This window comes from Babylonia areolata, chromosome 4, assembly GCF_041734735.1.
Source record: "Babylonia areolata isolate BAREFJ2019XMU chromosome 4, ASM4173473v1, whole genome shotgun sequence".
NCBI classification, from domain to species: domain Eukaryota; kingdom Metazoa; phylum Mollusca; class Gastropoda; order Neogastropoda; family Buccinidae; genus Babylonia; species Babylonia areolata.
Window position 1 is genome coordinate 46,566,874 of NC_134879.1, and position 18,692 is coordinate 46,585,565.

General features: G+C 39.9%; 1 protein-coding gene across 1 annotated transcript; it reads right to left on the reverse strand.

Moving 5' to 3' along the window:
• Positions 1-2,363: 2,363 nt before the first annotated feature.
• LOC143281236 (actin-related protein 10-like) lies at positions 2,364-18,670 on the reverse strand. The gene is made up of 13 exons (XM_076586333.1): positions 18,515-18,670; positions 17,822-17,894; positions 16,481-16,560; positions 15,718-15,826; positions 15,083-15,190; positions 14,428-14,495; positions 13,398-13,477; positions 12,860-12,895; positions 12,009-12,088; positions 9,022-9,095; positions 7,789-7,870; positions 6,143-6,344; positions 2,364-4,972 (listed from the first exon to the last, which is right to left on the reverse strand). Exons 1-13 carry the CDS (start codon positions 18,589-18,591, stop codon positions 4,833-4,835), a joined length of 1,209 nt encoding a protein of 402 aa, XP_076442448.1. The 5' UTR covers positions 18,592-18,670; the 3' UTR covers positions 2,364-4,832.
• Positions 18,671-18,692: the final 22 nt, after the last annotated feature.

Here is an 18,692-nt window from a genome sequence, read left to right on the forward strand (position 1 = left end):
TTTGACAGAAATAGACAGATGGGGGCATTTAGAGAAGGGGGCACATAGAGACGGGGGCACATAGAGATGGGGGCACATAGAGACGGGGGCACATAGAGATGGGCGCACATAGAACACTGTACCTTAAAAATATAACTGAGTTTAGGGCAGATAGAGACGTTTTTTGAGTGCTGGGAGCAGAGACGAGGGCACATAGCTACGCACCCCATACACACACCCAACTACTGCACCCCCACCACTTCCTCCCCCTTCCCCTCACACACACACACACACACACACACTGATGCGCTCACGCACACACACTGACACGCACGCACACACACACACACACACACACACACACACACTTGTATTGCCCCCGTTATGCGGTCGCAAACTTTTTACTACCAATGTACTGCTACCAATTTCCAAGCAAACTGCTGGGCACATTGAAGTCATATTGCATATGCGGATGGCTCAAGGCATATTTTATGTGTAGGTTAAAAATACAGGGGCACGGGCACCGAGACAGGAAGATAGACAGGCAAACAGACATACACACACACAGACACACACACACACTATCACGCACGCATGCGCGCACACGTCAGTGTGCGTACGTGCACACGTACGCACGTGTACACACATACACACACTGTGAGACACTGATACCCACTTTTAGAGCGCTAACAGTATGAACATACAGTTTCAAATCAATCAACAAATAAAAATTCATAAAGAAAAAAATAAGAATAGCCCACCTGCATGACGTAAACCAGTCCAGCAACGCTTTGTCCACAGACGCCAGCTGAGAGCTCCTTTGTCCACAGACGCCAGCTGAGAGCTCCGTGCCCGCTTGCTCGTCGTCACAATATCGCCGCTTCTTGCCTGAGCAAGATATATGTTCTTGTCTTTCATGATATCTGACAGCGTTGGCAGGGGGACACCTAAATTAATGGCCATCTGTGTTCGGGATTTGAATGGACTGTCCTCTACTGCCTTTATGATTTTAAGGTGCTCAGACAATGTCAACACTCTGCGTTTGCCTGTACCTTTCGCTTTGCGGTGCGGGTCCGCCATTTTGCAAGATCGAGTCGCTATGGAAGGGGAAATAATTTTACGGGGAATTTACCACACTTTGGTGAATTTGGTCTACTTTCGGTTTCGTTTTCTTACAACCGGTCTTGCAACAGCGCATTTGTGCTGCTCGGGACCAGAGATTTGCTTTCATACAACCGGACTTTTATACATCCGATTTTCATACAACCGGAAAATGCTAAGTAATAACAAAGAGTAGCTTCTGCCGGGACCCTGCCTGCCCCTTTCATACATGCAGACTTTCATACATCCGGTGTTTTATACATCCGGTCTATACTGTACATTGTGACTTCTCCAAGTGATAAGATGGATGTGAGGCCACGCCCCCTCAGTCTCCACCCCATCCTCCTCACCCCTCTCACACGGTCACTTGATTCAGTTCTCATCAGACCGCGTTGGCTGCGTGCCAAGAATATCGCTCTGCTGCTAATTCGGTCATCTATCGTCTGCTAACATGTGTACAGCCAGCATCACTCACTGACAGTCACATCTTGGCCACTCTCTTCATTATTCATTTATTTTCTATCAGATCGTCCTATAAATGTTCATCACTATCTTCTCCTTCGAATTTACGCTTCAATTCTTTCTGAGCATCAGCTAAAGAAAGAAATCTTGGTTGATTTAGTTCGTCACGATCGCATGTCTTGAGCACGGCGTCAGTCCGACATTTTGTTGAGCGAGCGAGGAGAGAAGTCAGGCAAACACTTGGACAGTGACCCAACCAAAACGTTCAAATAAAGGACTGCTTCATGACGTAGATGGGGTTTCTAGCTATAAATAGAATCTAGAGAGATTCCCCAGGCTAAAGCTACCACTATTTTTGCCAAGGAAGTGAATGCAAACCAGGGAAAAGTCAGAATATTTCGATGACGAGTTATCTCGTCATGCAGGCAGCGAAGCATACATGCTTGCCATGACGAGTTATCTCGTCATGCAGGCAGCGTAGGGGTTAAACTGGTGACAAAATGGGATGTGCAAGAAACTATCAAGAAGACTGATGATCATAGTTCTGAGGCTCTGTTTCAAGTGCAAGCAGCTGAATTTATCTGGAGGAATACTTGCTCGGCAGCAGTCACTTATTGGCTGCTTTGAAGATAGTGTCTAAAACAATGCATCCCACCAGTTCTAAGTTGTACTGATGACTATGACTAAAGGTGGACTTGGGAATGGTTTGCATTTCACAAAGAGTCACTGCATGCAATATTACACAAAGACGACAATGCAGCGCTTATTCTCAAGCTGCTTCAACAATATTATAGCTGATCACACAAAGAGCAGAAAGTCCACAGATTTCAGGATTTTTAATTGTCATGGCAAAAAAATTACACCTTTCCTCATGATTAAAAGTTGCTACTATAAATTTGGAGTCCTTTTCTTTGACGTAAGATTCACCAAATCAGTTAATTGAAAAAGCAAACAAACAAAAAAAAAACACACACAAAAAAAATTCTAGTCACTTCAGCATATGAAATGTCTGTCAAACTGGAAAAAAAAGTTCATGTCTTTTACTGTTCTTTGCCACTGAACGAAATGAAGATACAAACATATAGAAATACAATGGACACAACTTATGAACAATAAACACACAAGATGTAAGCTTCCTTTTTCTCTTTTATTTCTTTCTTTACTGAAGCTGCTTTCTGACAAAGAAGCAAATGCAATCAAAAAAACAAACAAACCCCAAACAAACTAGTTTTTCTTAACAAAAATATGACTTGGTACACCTTCCACCAACTTACTACAGATCTTGCAATATTCACTGGAAAAAAAACAAACACAACACACACTCAAAAAGCCCAACCAAACCAAAACATATGAATGGTAATGCAAACATTCTCTCATAATGGATCCACACTATTGCACTGGACAAAAGCAAGATAACAGAGGGAAAATAAATGACTTTCAATATCCAATGGAAAAAGAGAAGGCGCATTTCAATTTTCTGTAAGCAGATAAAAGAACTTTCTTTCCACCATCATCAGGAACAGACAATGTAAAACAAAATCAGGAACAAAGTATAATTTACAAAAAAAAAAAGGATTTAGGAACACCATCATCACGGCTACCATGACTGATGGAGGATTCAGACATGCAGAATGTACAAAGTTTTCCCCTAACTGTCCTTGTCGTGAACATGGCCACCATTCACTGTATTCATTCCTGAAAATGTGGCGTCTTTTTTTTTTCTTTTTTCTTTTTTTTTTTCTTTTTAAAAAATTTATTTATTTTTTCATCATTTTTCTTTAGTGAGGTTCCCCCTCCTTCATCAGTCTCACACATTCACTTTGGGACAGCTACCCATCTTTTCAGATGACCACGCTTTCTCTTGACTTCGGTTCTTCTGTAGCTGTTCAGGAACTCGTGCAAATGCCCATACTGTTGTAGTTTCAACCTCCTATCCATCCATCAGATTCATCCACCCATGAAAAAAGCTGCCCCCATTTGTTTTGTGTTTTGGGGTGGATGTTTTTGCTGCTTCTTCTTCTTCTTTTTTTTTCTGAGTTCCTTAACATGCAATTTGTAGTTGTAACTTCAGGAACAGTCATCCTTTCTATGTTTTTCCGTGACAAATACAGCTATTCTGGAAATGCCAGTATGTTTTCTTCCCCTATTTCACCCCACCCACTCCGCTCCTTACAAAACACACACACACACACACACACAAACTGACAATGAACCAACTACTAAAGATAGCTGGAGAAGGGAAACTGAATGGGGGAAGTTGGAAAAAAAACACACTCCTTGTAATCACAAAGTTTGTTTTTTCATGTAACAACAGGTTGATGGGACCAAAATTTGAACAACGGAGAAAGAAAGATAAGACAGAAAAAAAAAAGACAGAAAAGAAGAGGAAAATTAGAAGTAAGCAGACAGCGAAAGAGAAAGGAAAATGGAAAAATGTAAATATCAATAAAATATCAATGTATATGGAAAAGAAATTACCAGATAAACAACAATGGCAAGCAAAACCAAGCCTGAACTAGACCAGCATGTTGGACCAGTCTCCTCTGTGAGATGCACTCTGTGGCAGCTCCTGTCTTCTTCAAATTCACATCATTCCCAAATAATGAACCTGACATAAATTAAAAGAGAATGTGAAACAGCACAGACACATAAGCACTATTCAGACACTTAAAATGTAGTCAACTTTATATGTAAAGAAGAAAAACAGAAAAAGGATTAAAAAAAACAAAAAAACACACAACAAAAAACGTTTAATCTAACAGACTTGTTGTGACCCACAGATGCAGACTCTGGCAGGGATCTGATTCCTGTCCTGTACAAACTACAAAGTCCACCAATGCAGAGGAATTGAAAGTAGCTGCAGCTAGTAGCCTCCCTTCGCATATTACTTCCCTTTTGTACAGAAAAATATGAAACCCAAAAAGAAATTTATATAAAAAAATCAACAACAAAAACAAAAAACCCCAAACTATCGGCTGTAGTTACTTTCATTTTCTCCGCATAGGCGGATAGTAGTTTGCACAGGACAGGAATGTCAGACCCCTGCCGGAGTCTGCACTAGTGGGTCACGGTTAAGTATGTGTAATTAAAAACAAAACAAGAGAAATAAAGAATAATCTGCATATATCCTGCAGAACTTTTATGCACTGATGATATGACAGATAATTACACCCAATGCCAGGAGATGTAAATGTAAATATCAGCAACCACGGTTGAGAACAGTGTGGTGTGGTTATCATTTCAGAGTTCATTTGTTCCAAATCCCCCCACCCCTCCAACCTCCCCTTGAATCAACGACGCTGTGCGGTCCGATCATCAGCCCACGTTTCTTGGTCCAGGCAGCACCAGTCAGGCAGGCGTCCTCGCTGCAAATAAGCATCTCTGGACAGAGACTTGGACGGCAGTGTCTCCAAAGCCCCCACCATGGCCCCTAGAAACACACAACACATGGTCAGTCACCATCATCAACACCCCAAGACCCCCCCACCCCCAAAAAAGACACAGTACAGGAGTTGCAATCATCAACACTGAAGTAAAAGATGGGTTACTCTTTTAATCAACTGTGTGCGTCCTGCTTTACTGCTTATGCCACTCAAGTCAAATTTTATCAACAAATATTCAACAGCAATATAAATAAATAAATAAATAAATAAATATATATATGTGTGTTTGTGTGTGTGTGTGTGTGTGTAGGCTGTTGACTGAAACCAACAATTAAAAAACCCCCACAAAAACTATATAAAAAAAACATGAACAATAAATTGGTAGAGGAGAAAGACAAATGGAAAGTCACTCTTCTTGTACATACACATTTCCTTACCATCACTTACATTAACAGATGAAATCGAGACTGCATACACCACCAAAGAACAAACATATTGGTGCTACTGGTGTAATTCTGGACATCGATTTATTGGAGACAACAATAAAGTAATTTTATAATCTTTTATTTTCCAACTTATTTTGTAATTTACAAAAAGCAAATTTTTGTGAAAACTGTTTATTAATTTGTTATGCAATACAGTAAGATTTGCATGATACAGTAAGATTTGCTTGAAACATCCAGCTAAAGCACTCACATATATACCCATATGCAATCACACACACTGGATGTATTTCAATCACACCCACATAATGTAATACTTGGATGATGGGAGCAACAGCTGAGTGGTTAAAGCGTTAGGCTTTCAATCTGAGGGTCCCAAGTTCGAATCTTGGTAATGGCACCTGGTGGGTAAAGGGTGGAGATTTTTCTGATCTCCCAGGTCAACATATGTGCAGACCTGCTTGTGCCTGAACCCCCTTCGTGTGTATAAGCAAGCAGAAGATCAAATATGCACATTAAAGATCCTTTAATCCATGTCAGTGTTTGGTGGGTTATGGAAACAAGAACATACCCAGCATGCACACCCCCGAAAACGGAATATGGCTGCCTACATGGCAGGGTAAAAACAGTCATACACGTGAAAGCCCACTTGTGCACATACAGGTGAACGTGGGAGTTGCAGCCCATGAACGAAGAAGAAGTAATACTAGGAACTGTCAAAGAAGGAATGAAAATTCATCAAAGACAGTGTAGCACCTGCACCATCGCACAAACCTCCAAGCCAAGCAGTGTAGTTTTCTCTGGCTGGCGCCTTGAGGAACTTGAAGGTTCCGATGCCGAGTGTCTCCTTGTAGCTGGGTTTAGCGGCCAGCGTGTCCAGCTCTCTTTTCAGCCGATGGTAGAAGCCTGGTGTCATGGCCGTGCCTCCCACCACCACAATGCTCTCCGCCAGTTCTCGCCTTGTGTCGATAGGACACTGAAATCATCCCCAAAATTGATTTGCATCATTCACATGGAAAGAAGGAAGGTGACAGAAGGGTTAAGATGCTTATCTGCCAATACAGTGTCCGTGAGAGTCTGGGTTTGAATTCTGATCCTGCCCTCTCTCCTGAGTTTGAACTGAAAATAAAACTGAGCATCCAGTCATTCAGATGAGACAAATAACAGAGATCTCAACTGCAGCCATGCACTTGGTGAACTGAAAGATCCCATGGCAACATAAGCGCTGCCCTCAACTATGTATGAGCTGGTCAGGCATCTGCCTTATATGTGGTGCAGCATATATGGATTTGCCCAATTGTAGTCATGTCTCATCACGTCACCTTTTTTTTATTTCTGACTGCCAGATCCTATACAGTGCTGAGTTGCTATAGGCTTCAATGGAAAGACAGGACCACGCAGTAAAGGGTTATCTAGTTTACGAATGGCACTTTGAGCAAGATAGTTTTACCTCTTCAAGCCTGTGGCAACTAAGACATCCCTGTGGCAACAAAGACCACCACCAAAGATCTTCACTTTGAGAATGTTGTGCTAAAAATGTTCTTTCCAACACTGCAAGTCTCTTGTGTAAATGAATCAGTCTGTGGACTTCTTTGAAACTGGAAACTGAACAGCCAGTCTCTGTATCTCTAAAGTGTGGCTGATGCCAGGATTCATTACTTTGATGCAGAGCAGAACAGGGTACAGCCATGTGAATCGTCTCAAACCTGGACTGATGCCCGCCACAGCTTCATCTGTCTGAGGAAACAATGCATTTTTTTTTCTGAATCACACAAGCAATATGAATCTCCAGCACAGGATTTCCATCCTACCTGTCCGCAATTCCAGTTTCGGTTTCAAGGAGTTGTCAAAAGTGTACAGAATGATCCATATAAGTTACACCACATCCACTTTGAGAAAAAAAAAGGAGGATATGACTGACCTACACATAAAGTTATACCCAACCCGCTGATCAGGTCTTGAGAGCTTACTATAGGTTTATATACAGTGTGAAATAAATTGCAAAGAACAGATAAAAACAAAAGTTATCGGCCGTAGTACTTTCGTTTTCTCCGCATAGGCGGATAGTAGTTTGCACAGGACAGGAATATCAGACCCCTGCCGGAGTCTGCACTAGTTGGGTCACGGTTAAGTATGTGTAATTAAAACAATATTTAAATGTGTTAAAATATACTAAAACACAAGGTACGTAAAAGGCAAATGATTGAAATGAATTAAGGAAAAAGAAAAGGGCCACATTCAGCAAACCTGTGTTCACCAACTCACGATTGAATACTCACACATGCATGACAACGCACACTCACACACACACACACACACACACATTATCCAACCATACACACAACGACGTATAACACACACAACAGCTTGGAGTCTTGCTGTCTGCTTCAACGACTACAGACACACACAGAGGAACTGACCAGCAGCAAGCTATCCAGAATGCTGGCGGCCACAGAGCACTCATCGTCATCCAGTTCAAACAGCACCTCACAGCTGTGCTCCCTGAAACACCCACCATCCATTTCATGCCACTGTATGCTGTGTTAAATGAATGCTCTGTATCATTCACTTTCAAGCTATTTCATGTTCTGTTAACCCTTAAATCATTTGTGTCAAGTCACTAACTTTCATGTTCAATTAATTCTGTGTATCAGCAGGCCAGCATATATGTTGACTGGAAAACCTCCACCTTTCAGTCACAAAATGCTACCAGATTTCAAACTAGGATGTGAGGAACATATGCCTGTCGGTTAGTAGCAAACACTTCATAGTTGAACACATTAAAACAGTATCTGCCAGTTCCTTTTTGTTAGATTCCAAGGAATTTTCAAATTTACACTCAAAAACACAACACAAAATATATGTATATATAAACATTTCGTAAACATACTTTCATTCATATAAGAAATTCAAAGTAAAGGCTCAACATTACATTTACAGTAGCAATGCATTGTTCAGGAGCTTGACACTGGAGATAAAAATACCTGTTATCCAGTAACTTTCAAAAGAAAAAGAGGAAGAGATACAGAATATAAAAAATCACTGACAAAAAAGCAACTGCACTTTTGAGAGTTCGAAAATAATGAGCTGGAATGCTTTCGCATGATGATACAGTTGCCCCTGTGCAACTGCTGCTTTTGCTTGACACCTTTCATACAACCAGTCACAGCAATCGTTTAACAGTTTCTTCTTCTTCTTCTTCTGCGTTCGTGGGCTGCAGCTCCCACGTTCATTCGCATATACACGAGTGGGTTTTTACGTGTATGACCGTTTTTCACCCCACCATGTAGGCAGTCATACTCCGCTTTCGGGGGTGTGCATGCTGGGTATGTTCTTGCTTCCATAACCCACCGAACGCTGACATGGATTACAGGATCTTTAACGTGCGTATTTGATCTTCTGCATGCGTTTACACACGAAGGGGCTTCAGGCACTAGCAGGTCTGCACATATGTTGACCTGCGAGATCATAAAAATCTCCACCCTTTACCCACCAGTGATTCAAACCCAGGTCCCTCACATTGAAAGTCCAATGCTTTAGCCACTCGGCTATTGCGCCCGTAACAGCAAATTTCCATTCAGTTTTAAGTAGATATGATTTTCATTATGATCAATACATCGTTACAAAATCAAACTGATAGATACTGTGCGTACCTGATCTTTCCACTGACAGTGACAATGCGGCCACCATCCAGAGGGTATTCTACTGCAGGGGGAGGGCTCGGAAGCTGCACAAAAACCACTTCTGTCATCTTGTATTGTATTATCAAATCTCGTCTCAAAACCCATCTTTTCCCTCAGCAGTAAGTTCAATTGTGGCAGGGCCACTTCCTTTGCGTTAGCTGTGCTTGACTATGTGTGTATACATATGTATGTGTACATAACTACATGCATGTATGTGTATTGTGTGCGCGTGTGTTTATGTAAGTTTGTGCCTGCCTATGTGGGCGTATGTGTTAGGGTAGCTGTTAGATACACATGTATGTTAAAATGTATGTATGGAGTGTGTGTGTGTGCGTGTGTGTGTGTGTGTGATCACGTTTTGGTGTGTGTATGTAACATAGATATGTTTTATGTTAACAAAAGCGTATTTGTAAAGCGCCTAGAGCAGATTTCTAGATAGTGTGCTATATAAGTATCCATTATTTATTTATTGTATTGTATTGCATTGTATTGTATTTCTCTTTTTTATCACAACAGATTTCTCTAAGTGAAATTCGGGCTGCTCTCCCCAGGGAGAGTGCGTCGCTACACTTAAGCGCCACCCATTTTTTGGTATTTTTTCCTGCATGCAGTTTTATTTGTTTTTCCTATCAAAGTGGATTTTTCTACAGAATTTTGCCAGGAACAACCCTTTTGTTGCTGTGGGTTCTTTTACGTGTGCTAAGTGCATGCTGCACACAGGACCTCGGTTTATCGTCTCATCTGAATGACTAGCGTCCAGACCACCACTCAAGGTCTAGTGGAGGGGGAGAAAATACCAGCAGCTGAGCCGTGATTCGAACCAGCGCGTTCAGATTCTCTTGCTTCCTAGGCGAACACGTTACCTCTAAGCCATCAATTCCACCTTCACATACTGCCATTCCAGAAACATGAAACGTCTATTTCTGTGAATATTATTCTGTTGCCCCATCATAAATTACTGAGAGAACATATATTTCAGTTACTGTTATTCTGCTGCCTTACTATAAATGTACAGGTAATGAAATAACAAAAAAAAACAACCCCAAAAAACAACAAAATACAGCTACCATTTAATTCATGACTTAAAAGCAAATCAAATTAGAAAACAAGCCACCATTTCATTCTTTCTAACTTAAACCAAACACGACATACAAAACCAAAAGGATCCAGCTGGCATCATCATACTGGAATGATGCCAGGTCAGGATGAAAAGCAAAGGAAGGGTGAGCACCAAATGGACATCTACAAACACAACACACACCAACCACAAAAAGGGTGAGCACCAAATGGACACCTACAAACACAACACACACCAACCACAAAAAGGGTGAGCACCAAATGGACACCTACAAACACAACACACACCAACCACAAAAAGGGTGAGCACCAAATGGACACCTACAATCCCACAACACACACCAACCACAAAAAGGGTGAGCACCAAATGGACATCTACAAACACAACACACACCAACCACAAAAAGGGTGAGCACCAAATGGACATCTACAAACACAACACACACCAACCACAAAAAGGGTGAGCACCAAATGGACACCTACAAACACAACACACACCAACCACAAAAAGGGTGAGCACCAAATGGACACCTACAAACACAACACACACCAACCACAAAAAGGGTGAGCACCAAATGGACACCTACAAACACAACACACACCAACCACAAAAAGGGTGAGCACCAAATGGACACCTACAAACACAACACACACCAACCACAAAAAGGGTGAGCACCAAATGGACACCTACAAACACAACACACACCAACCACAAAAAGGGTGAGCACCAAATGGACACCTACAAACACAACACACACCAACCACAAAAAGGGTGAGCACCAAATGGACACCTACAAACACAACACACACCAACCACAAAAAGGGTGAGCACCAAATGGACACCTACAAACACAACACACACCAACCACAAAACTCACAAACAGCACAAGTTAGTTCGGATGGATCATAGCCCAGGTCATCTCTGATGAGGAAATAAGATGTCTGATTTCGCATTAAAAAAAAAGAAAAAAAAAAGCTTTGGCTTATCAGAACAGATACAGGATGTTGGAAGTCTGTGTCAAACTCTTTCCATAACTTCACAATAATTTTGTTGTTGTTTTCTTCCTTTCTTCACAATATTCAGTTACCTGGCTTATTCCACATAAACCACAGCTTGAACAGCTTGAAATAAGGTACATGTTGACAAAGAAAAAAATAATGGCATACTGAACACCATTTTGCTATCAATGATGGGTTGAAAAAAGACAAAAAACAAATGGTACACAATGAACACTTAGCTTTCTTAAGTTTACAAGTCACTAAGAAAATAAATACACAAGTATGTACAGTAATTCACATGCCATTCTACTCCAACTTCATGCATACATTTTGTTTGTCAGCACAGATTAACATGACATTCCTCTTCATCCTGAACTTGCTTTCTGCAAAATGCAGATGAAAATGAGAAGAACACATTGTGTGGGTGATGACGGGCATAACAGCTGTGTGGTTAAAGCATTGATGTGAGGGTCTTGGGTTCGACCCTATTATTGGTGCCTAGTGGGTTAAGGGTGGAGATTTTTTTTTTTTCTACCCAACCAGGCCAACATATGTGCAAAACCTGCTTGCGTCTGTCATGTGCACACATGCAGGACAACAAAGATCCCATCGTCCATGTCAGCATTTGCTGGGTTGTGGAAACACAAACACGCCAGGCATGCACACCCTGAAAACGGACCGTCGCTGCCTAACAGTGAGGCAAAAACTGTCACCCATAAAACAAGCCTGCTCACTGATGCAAGTGAAAGTGGGAGTTACAGCCCACAAACCCAGAAGGCGAAGGATGTGGGAGATAGGATAGAAGTAAAGACATTACTAACTGTTGTGTGCCACAACAACAAAAAAAAACCAGAAAGAAAGAAAAAAGATGGAAAATTCACCTTGTTAGCATCTGCACCTCTCAACACCACATCCTGGATGGCCTGACCTCGGCTGAAATCCGTGACAAAACAGCAGCGAACTGTTCACATGAAACAGAAGAAAATATTACGCTGTTTGTTTGTTTGTTTTTTTGTGTGTTTTTTTTTTTATTGTTATTTTTAAATATTACGCTGTTGTTCATAAACCTACAGCCTTATAAGGTATTCCAGAATTTCTAAAATATTAAAACAATCAAATCAACAATAATTTCATATCTTTACAAACATTTAGCTGAACAGGAACACTTTCATTTTTCTAAATAGGAAATCATATAAATAAACTTAGATTTGAGAATGTCTGAAAAAAAAACACCTTTTCTGCTGCTATTGATATTTTGTAACTACAAACAAGAGTATGGCTGTGTAAATAAGTGTAGCAGAAACAGCCACAGAGGTAAAATTTATTTTTGTAGCAATGAGTGAACATGTGAGTTGCAGAACACAAATGCAGCAGAAGAAAGCATCCTGATTTATATACACACTAATTTTTAATGCACTACAGAAGTATATACTATCTGCAGTTTCTAGAACTGCAATGGCAGCCTAATCATGTAACATTTATCAAAGAGGAGAAGTAGGGCAAGCAAAGTAGGGCAAGCATGTCTGTCTATCTCTGCCACTCTGCAAAATAACATATTTGGAGTTCAAATGGAGAGTTTTATTGTGCTCACATCTCTTGTGATGAGGACACACAGTAATGCCTCAATCTCTATCTTCTAGGTATACACACACCATTATATGTATATATAATGTTTATATGTATATATATATATAATGTATATATGTAGGTATAACACATCATTGTTACTTACCTTTAATGTCCTCCAATATTTCTTCTGACAAGGAATCTGAAACACATTAAAGTGTCAGGAATTTTTAAAATAAAATAAAAAATGTTTAAAAAAAAGAAAATCACACCTTATAACAGACTAACAAGCTCTGAAAAAACAGCAAATGAAGAAAAAAGAAATATGTATAAATATCACAAACTGTCAAATTCTGCAAAATATTTGACACTGATCACTGGGGACAGGACTTTCGGTGCTGATTACTCAAGTCATGAGGCACAAAGATTATGAAAAGGCAGGAAAAAGAAAAAAACCAAAAAAAACCCCCAACATAGGACACAGAGAGAGATAAAAAAAAAAGATAAAAAAAAAGCAACAACAAAAACAAGTATATCTACAGAAAAAATAAAATAAAATAACAGCTATAAATCTGTGAACTATGCCACTTTTTTTTCCCCCCTAGGGTTCCGGTCTTTCGAAAGAATGGCTGTGAACTGTAACACTGGCAGACTGTATATTTTAAAATCCACCCTGTAACTGAAAGTGAAAGATGCCTGCTGACCTGGTACAGAGGCCACTGGCTGATCCTGGTGCTGAGATGTCTTGACCACACCACCGTCCAACAACTGGGACTTGATGCGACTGCAAACAAAGCATTCATTTATTCCCGCACACTCGTTCCTAATACATATCGTAATAGCCTCATCGTTCTTACGAAGTGAAGCACATCCAAATCCCTAGCTGTTCGTACAAATGCAGAAACAATGTAACATGTAGAAGCTTACTTCAGTTTTCTTTGTTCAACTCATACAACAATGTGGAGTGATGGCCAAGAGGTAACGCATCTGCCTAGGAAGTGAGAGAATCTGAGCGCACTGGTTCTAATCACGGCTCAGCCGCCGGTATTTTCTTCCCCTCCACTAGACCTTGAGTGGTTGTCTGGACGCTACTCATTCGGATGAGATGATAAACCGAGGTCTCATGTGCAGCATGGACTTAGGGCACGTAAAAAACCCACGGCAACAAAAGGGTTGTTCCTGGCAAAATTCTGTAGAAAAATCCACTTTGATAGGAAAAAACCCCAAAAAAAACTGCATGCAGGAAAAAAAAGAAAAGAAAAAAAAAAGGGTGGTGCTGTAGTGTAGTGATGCGTTCTCCCTGGGGAGAGCTGCCCGAATTTCACAGAGAACCCTGTTGTGATAAAAAAAGAAAAACAAAATACAAATACAATACAATATAATCAGTTACTCAACCATGCTGACTTGACATGATTTCAGTGAGAACCCCAGATCGTCAGAAGCGAAGAGGAAAAGTAAACAAAAATAATAATATTGATTCTTTGGCTTGAAACATCCAGATAATCACCCTGATCAAGGCGGGAATGAAGAATGTATATCATAAACTAAAAAAACTCACAACAATTTCAACACAATGTCACTAATCAAGCACAAAGGTTGTGGAGGAAATAAATAATGAAACACAATCACAATTCTAAATTCTTAATATAATGCACAGTTTCATGCAGGCTATGCAAACAGTGATCTTCCATTTTCGACAATGTTGTTTATAGACTGTCAGTTCCACAAACTCACCTGTGGATTGCTTTCCCTGCTGCTGGGACTGACTGCCAGGCAACCAGAATGGGGATACCTTCATACACCTGACCACACGTTAAGGAACAGTCATCTGGGGTTTTACTGCATTGCCTTCCAACAATTTCAGCATTGACAGTGTTTCTCCAAGAAGCACTGCATCAGTGAACTATTTCTGCTTGCTTGCTAGCTAGTTCGAAAACAAAGTCAGTTTGATAAAGATTCCACATACATCCTTCCCTCCCTACCCCACTCCCCCTCTTTCTTGTGAGCAATTTGATTTTCACTCCATCATTCATTGTCTCTGTCTTCAAGTTATATCAAAAAAAGAAAAAGAAAATACACACACACACACGCACACACTCAAGACAACTAAGATTATTTTCTATCACATAAAACAGTGGATGTACATGTGTCTTTGCACATGCTGGGGCTACATGTAACTCTGACACTGCTTAAAAAAACAACAACACTAAAGAACAAAAACCATGTCTGCACAACAACAGAGACAACACTCTGTCCCATCATTTACGCTACAAAGGAAAGTCTCAAATCTACTAAACCCTAAATCACGGAATGATGACCCTACTCCTCTGCCCAACATCCCTGACCATTTTCCCCCCAGAAGGTCCAAGCTAAAGCAGGGCAAGGATACCGGCACCGCCAAGGTCTCTTTGTAGCCCACGTCCACCACCATGCCGCAGGTAGTTCCCAGGGTCAGCAAGGACAGCACATGTCCAGGCGCGAACAGCACGCAACCCACCTGTTGGGTCACAGCCGACAACAAAATAATTGGGTTTTTTCTTTAGAACTTCTACATCTTTTTTTTTCAAACCTTTTTAACCTATGAATGTGTGATTGCTGTGTGGCAGACGTGTATATATTTACCCAATTATGATTCGATCAAAGTGCATGCAAAAACAACAACAACAAAAAACCAACCCTACAAAATGCTGAAGGTAAACAAGTCTTGTTTACTGATGGAAAAAAATAGACCCCCCAAAAAAGTCAAAGTACAAGTAATACAAATCTTCAATACCCTATATTTTACCATCAACATAGAATATAAGATAAGCAGGAAATGCAATACAAAAAAACAAAACAAACAAACCCTGATCCATTTCCAAATCAATTTGATTTCAGTTAGAGAACAGAACCTAAATGAAAAGTGGATAATATGTTGGAGTACCACACATGACTCAATATCATTTTCGTTCGGGTTGCCATTACTTGCTTATCAGATGATCATAACATCTTCTTCTTCAGTCTTCTTCTGGACAACTGACCAACCTCAAAATGTCTGAAGAGTACGCGCGCCAAACATTCGCGAAAGTCTGTTGGACACAGGAGTGACTCCACCACAACAACCCGCTTATCCTTCGGGCTCATCAGCAGATAACTGCAACATCCATACACCGTGGCAATTAGCAGACGTGCAACAAAACTTTGTGTCTGATCTGCTTGCTTAGAAACAGTCAGAATAACGCATTTTTAAGAAAAAGACGACAAAAGAATGGAAGTAAAACTTACAATGTAAAACAGTCATCCCTTCAGATGATATGAAACCAAGAAACACATGCATTCCCAGTTCATTCTTCCTTTTCCCTGTGCACACACCAGCCCATTCCCATCCTCTCCATCAAAAAACAGAAACCACAAAAAAAATTTGATACCCCCTAATATACATATATTTATATATATATATTTGTGTGTGTGTGTGTGTGTGTGTGTGTGTGTGTGTGTGTGTGTGTGTGTGTGTGTGTGTGTGTGTGTGTGTGTGTGTGTGTGTGTGTGTGTGTGTGTGTTTGTTTGTTCAAGAAAACACAGCCATTCTGAGAGGAATGAATGACAATAACTAAAGAAGTTTAGAAAGCTGTACAGAACAAAAAAAAACAAAACAAACATTTTGCATAATCAGTCTGTGATGACATAATCATGCAGACCAACTGTTCAAAATGTGTAACGATTAAATGCCAAAATAACATGATATAAATCATGACTTAAATGATATGACATGACACTAGCATGAATCAACAACAGAGTTTAAAAGTACCGGAAAATCAACACAGAGAGCAGCTCCTTCAGACTCTCCTGAAGCTCGGCTGCACTGCTGTAATCCCATATCCTTGAAACCTGGAGATAAAAATCAAAGCACATATGTACAAACAGACCAAAAATTTCTAATCCCATTCTAATCCTCATACTGTCACTAACAGTTTTACAACATGGATCTGGTTGTGACATTAGTATTTAAGATACATTTTCAGTTATATTGTGATTGGAGTACTCTGAACTGACATTTCAAATTAATTTTAGTTATCTAAGCAGAAGTATCTAAGAATAAACATGGCTTTGCTTAGTAGATCAAAAGTATCCTAATGAAACTTCCTTTGGAATTCACACACACACACACACACACACAAAATGTATTAGACTTTCCCTAAAAGTATGTCAACCAGACAGTGACCATAAGAGAGGCTCACACTCCCCTGAATCAACATGAGCTAGTTTCCAAGATAGCAATAAAATAGGTTAATTATTCACAGTAATGAAATGAAATCAATGTTCTTAATACTCAATAACTACTGGTCCTACTCATGCATTTCAGCTGTTTGTCAGTGATAACTGTGTGTATGAATGTGTCATCAATTTGCCATTTGTATGTTTTTTGCAAATTTCTATGTATCATTGTTACATACATAAAAATTATGTGGCAAAATTTGAAATTTTTATGTCACCAAGTAAATATGTAGTTGTATCCATATATGTCTCTATATATTGTGTTTATCAACAGTGTGTATCATTCTCTGTGCATTTGTGACACTGTGTGTTACTTGAGCGTGTGTGAGAGTGTATGTATGTATACAAGTGTGTTTGTTGATTTTGTGTGCGTGTGTGTGTGTGTGTGTGTGCACGTGTGTTTGTGTTTTATAAACATATGCAAGCATTTATATGGATGGATAAATATGTGTGTGCAGGTGTTTGTGAATGTGTTTTGTGTGTGTGTGTGTGTGTGTGTGTGTGTGTGTGTGTGTGTGTTTGTGTGTGTGTGTGAGTGCGTGCATGCGTGTGTGTGTGTTTGTGTGTGTGGGTGTGTGTTTGTGTGAGGCCTTAAAAACTTTAACAAAAATTGAATTTCTGTTAAAAAAAAAAAGCTGTATAAATCCAATTATTACTAATTATTACTAATGGTAAACTTACAATGGAATTTCTCATTCTGCACACATGCTAGTTACAGTCACTTACTTTCACTCACACAACCATTTTAGTCATACCTATACAGACTAATACTGTTGCGATCAAGATGCAATCACAATACACAGACACACACACATACACACAAATTCACACGCACACACGCATGCACACCAAAGAACAATGACAGTATACTAACTATTCCTGTTCTTGAGTTTTTGACAGTGCTTGGAATGATGCATCTTGGTCCTGTTTCCCCGGCGAGTCCACATCTATATGAAAAAGAAGAATCACCACAGAGTATTATTTCAGGCTGGTTTCATACTACATATCTATGATTATGTGGTATTATTAGGTATTATTATTATTATGATTATTAGGCCTTGGAGACAGTAAACATTTATTTTAATTTACTAAGATCCAAGAACTAACAAAGTAACATTAACATATTTGAAAGGACATATAATTGTTGTAATAGAAAACATGTCATACCCTCTCACTATAATTAATTATTTTTCTTCAGTTGAGTAACTGCAAGTCGATGTTGGTCGTGTAACGTAAAGAAGAAGAAGAATCGATATGCTGATCTTCTTTGCTTCTATCATGCTGTGTTTTCCCTTGGTTGCTTGAAAACACACACACACACACACACACACACACGCACACGTAAGAAAAAGTACACAAGAAGAACATTAATCTCCTGTGCAGTCTGTAAGTATCGTAGTTTATGGAAATCTTCTGAAAGGTTATGACACGCAAAGTCCGTGAAGCGTACGTCTGATTCACTGGCACTTTTCTGCTGCTTACAGATGGCGATGCACACTTGTAAGTTGTATACAGTTACAGTCAGCCTTTTTTAACAATCATCACAACGGATAACTGTGAAGCTTACTTTGTGTATGCAGCTCCGATGTCGATAATGTACACGTTTTTGTTGCTGCCGTAACTAAGCCCCTCAAAGAGAGACATTTTCAGCAGCTAGCAGTCGATCTTTCAGCCCAACACAACAGGAAGTGTAAGACTGCAAATAAGCATCTGAGTGAAAAGAAGAGCGTTCAGAAGGGTGATAA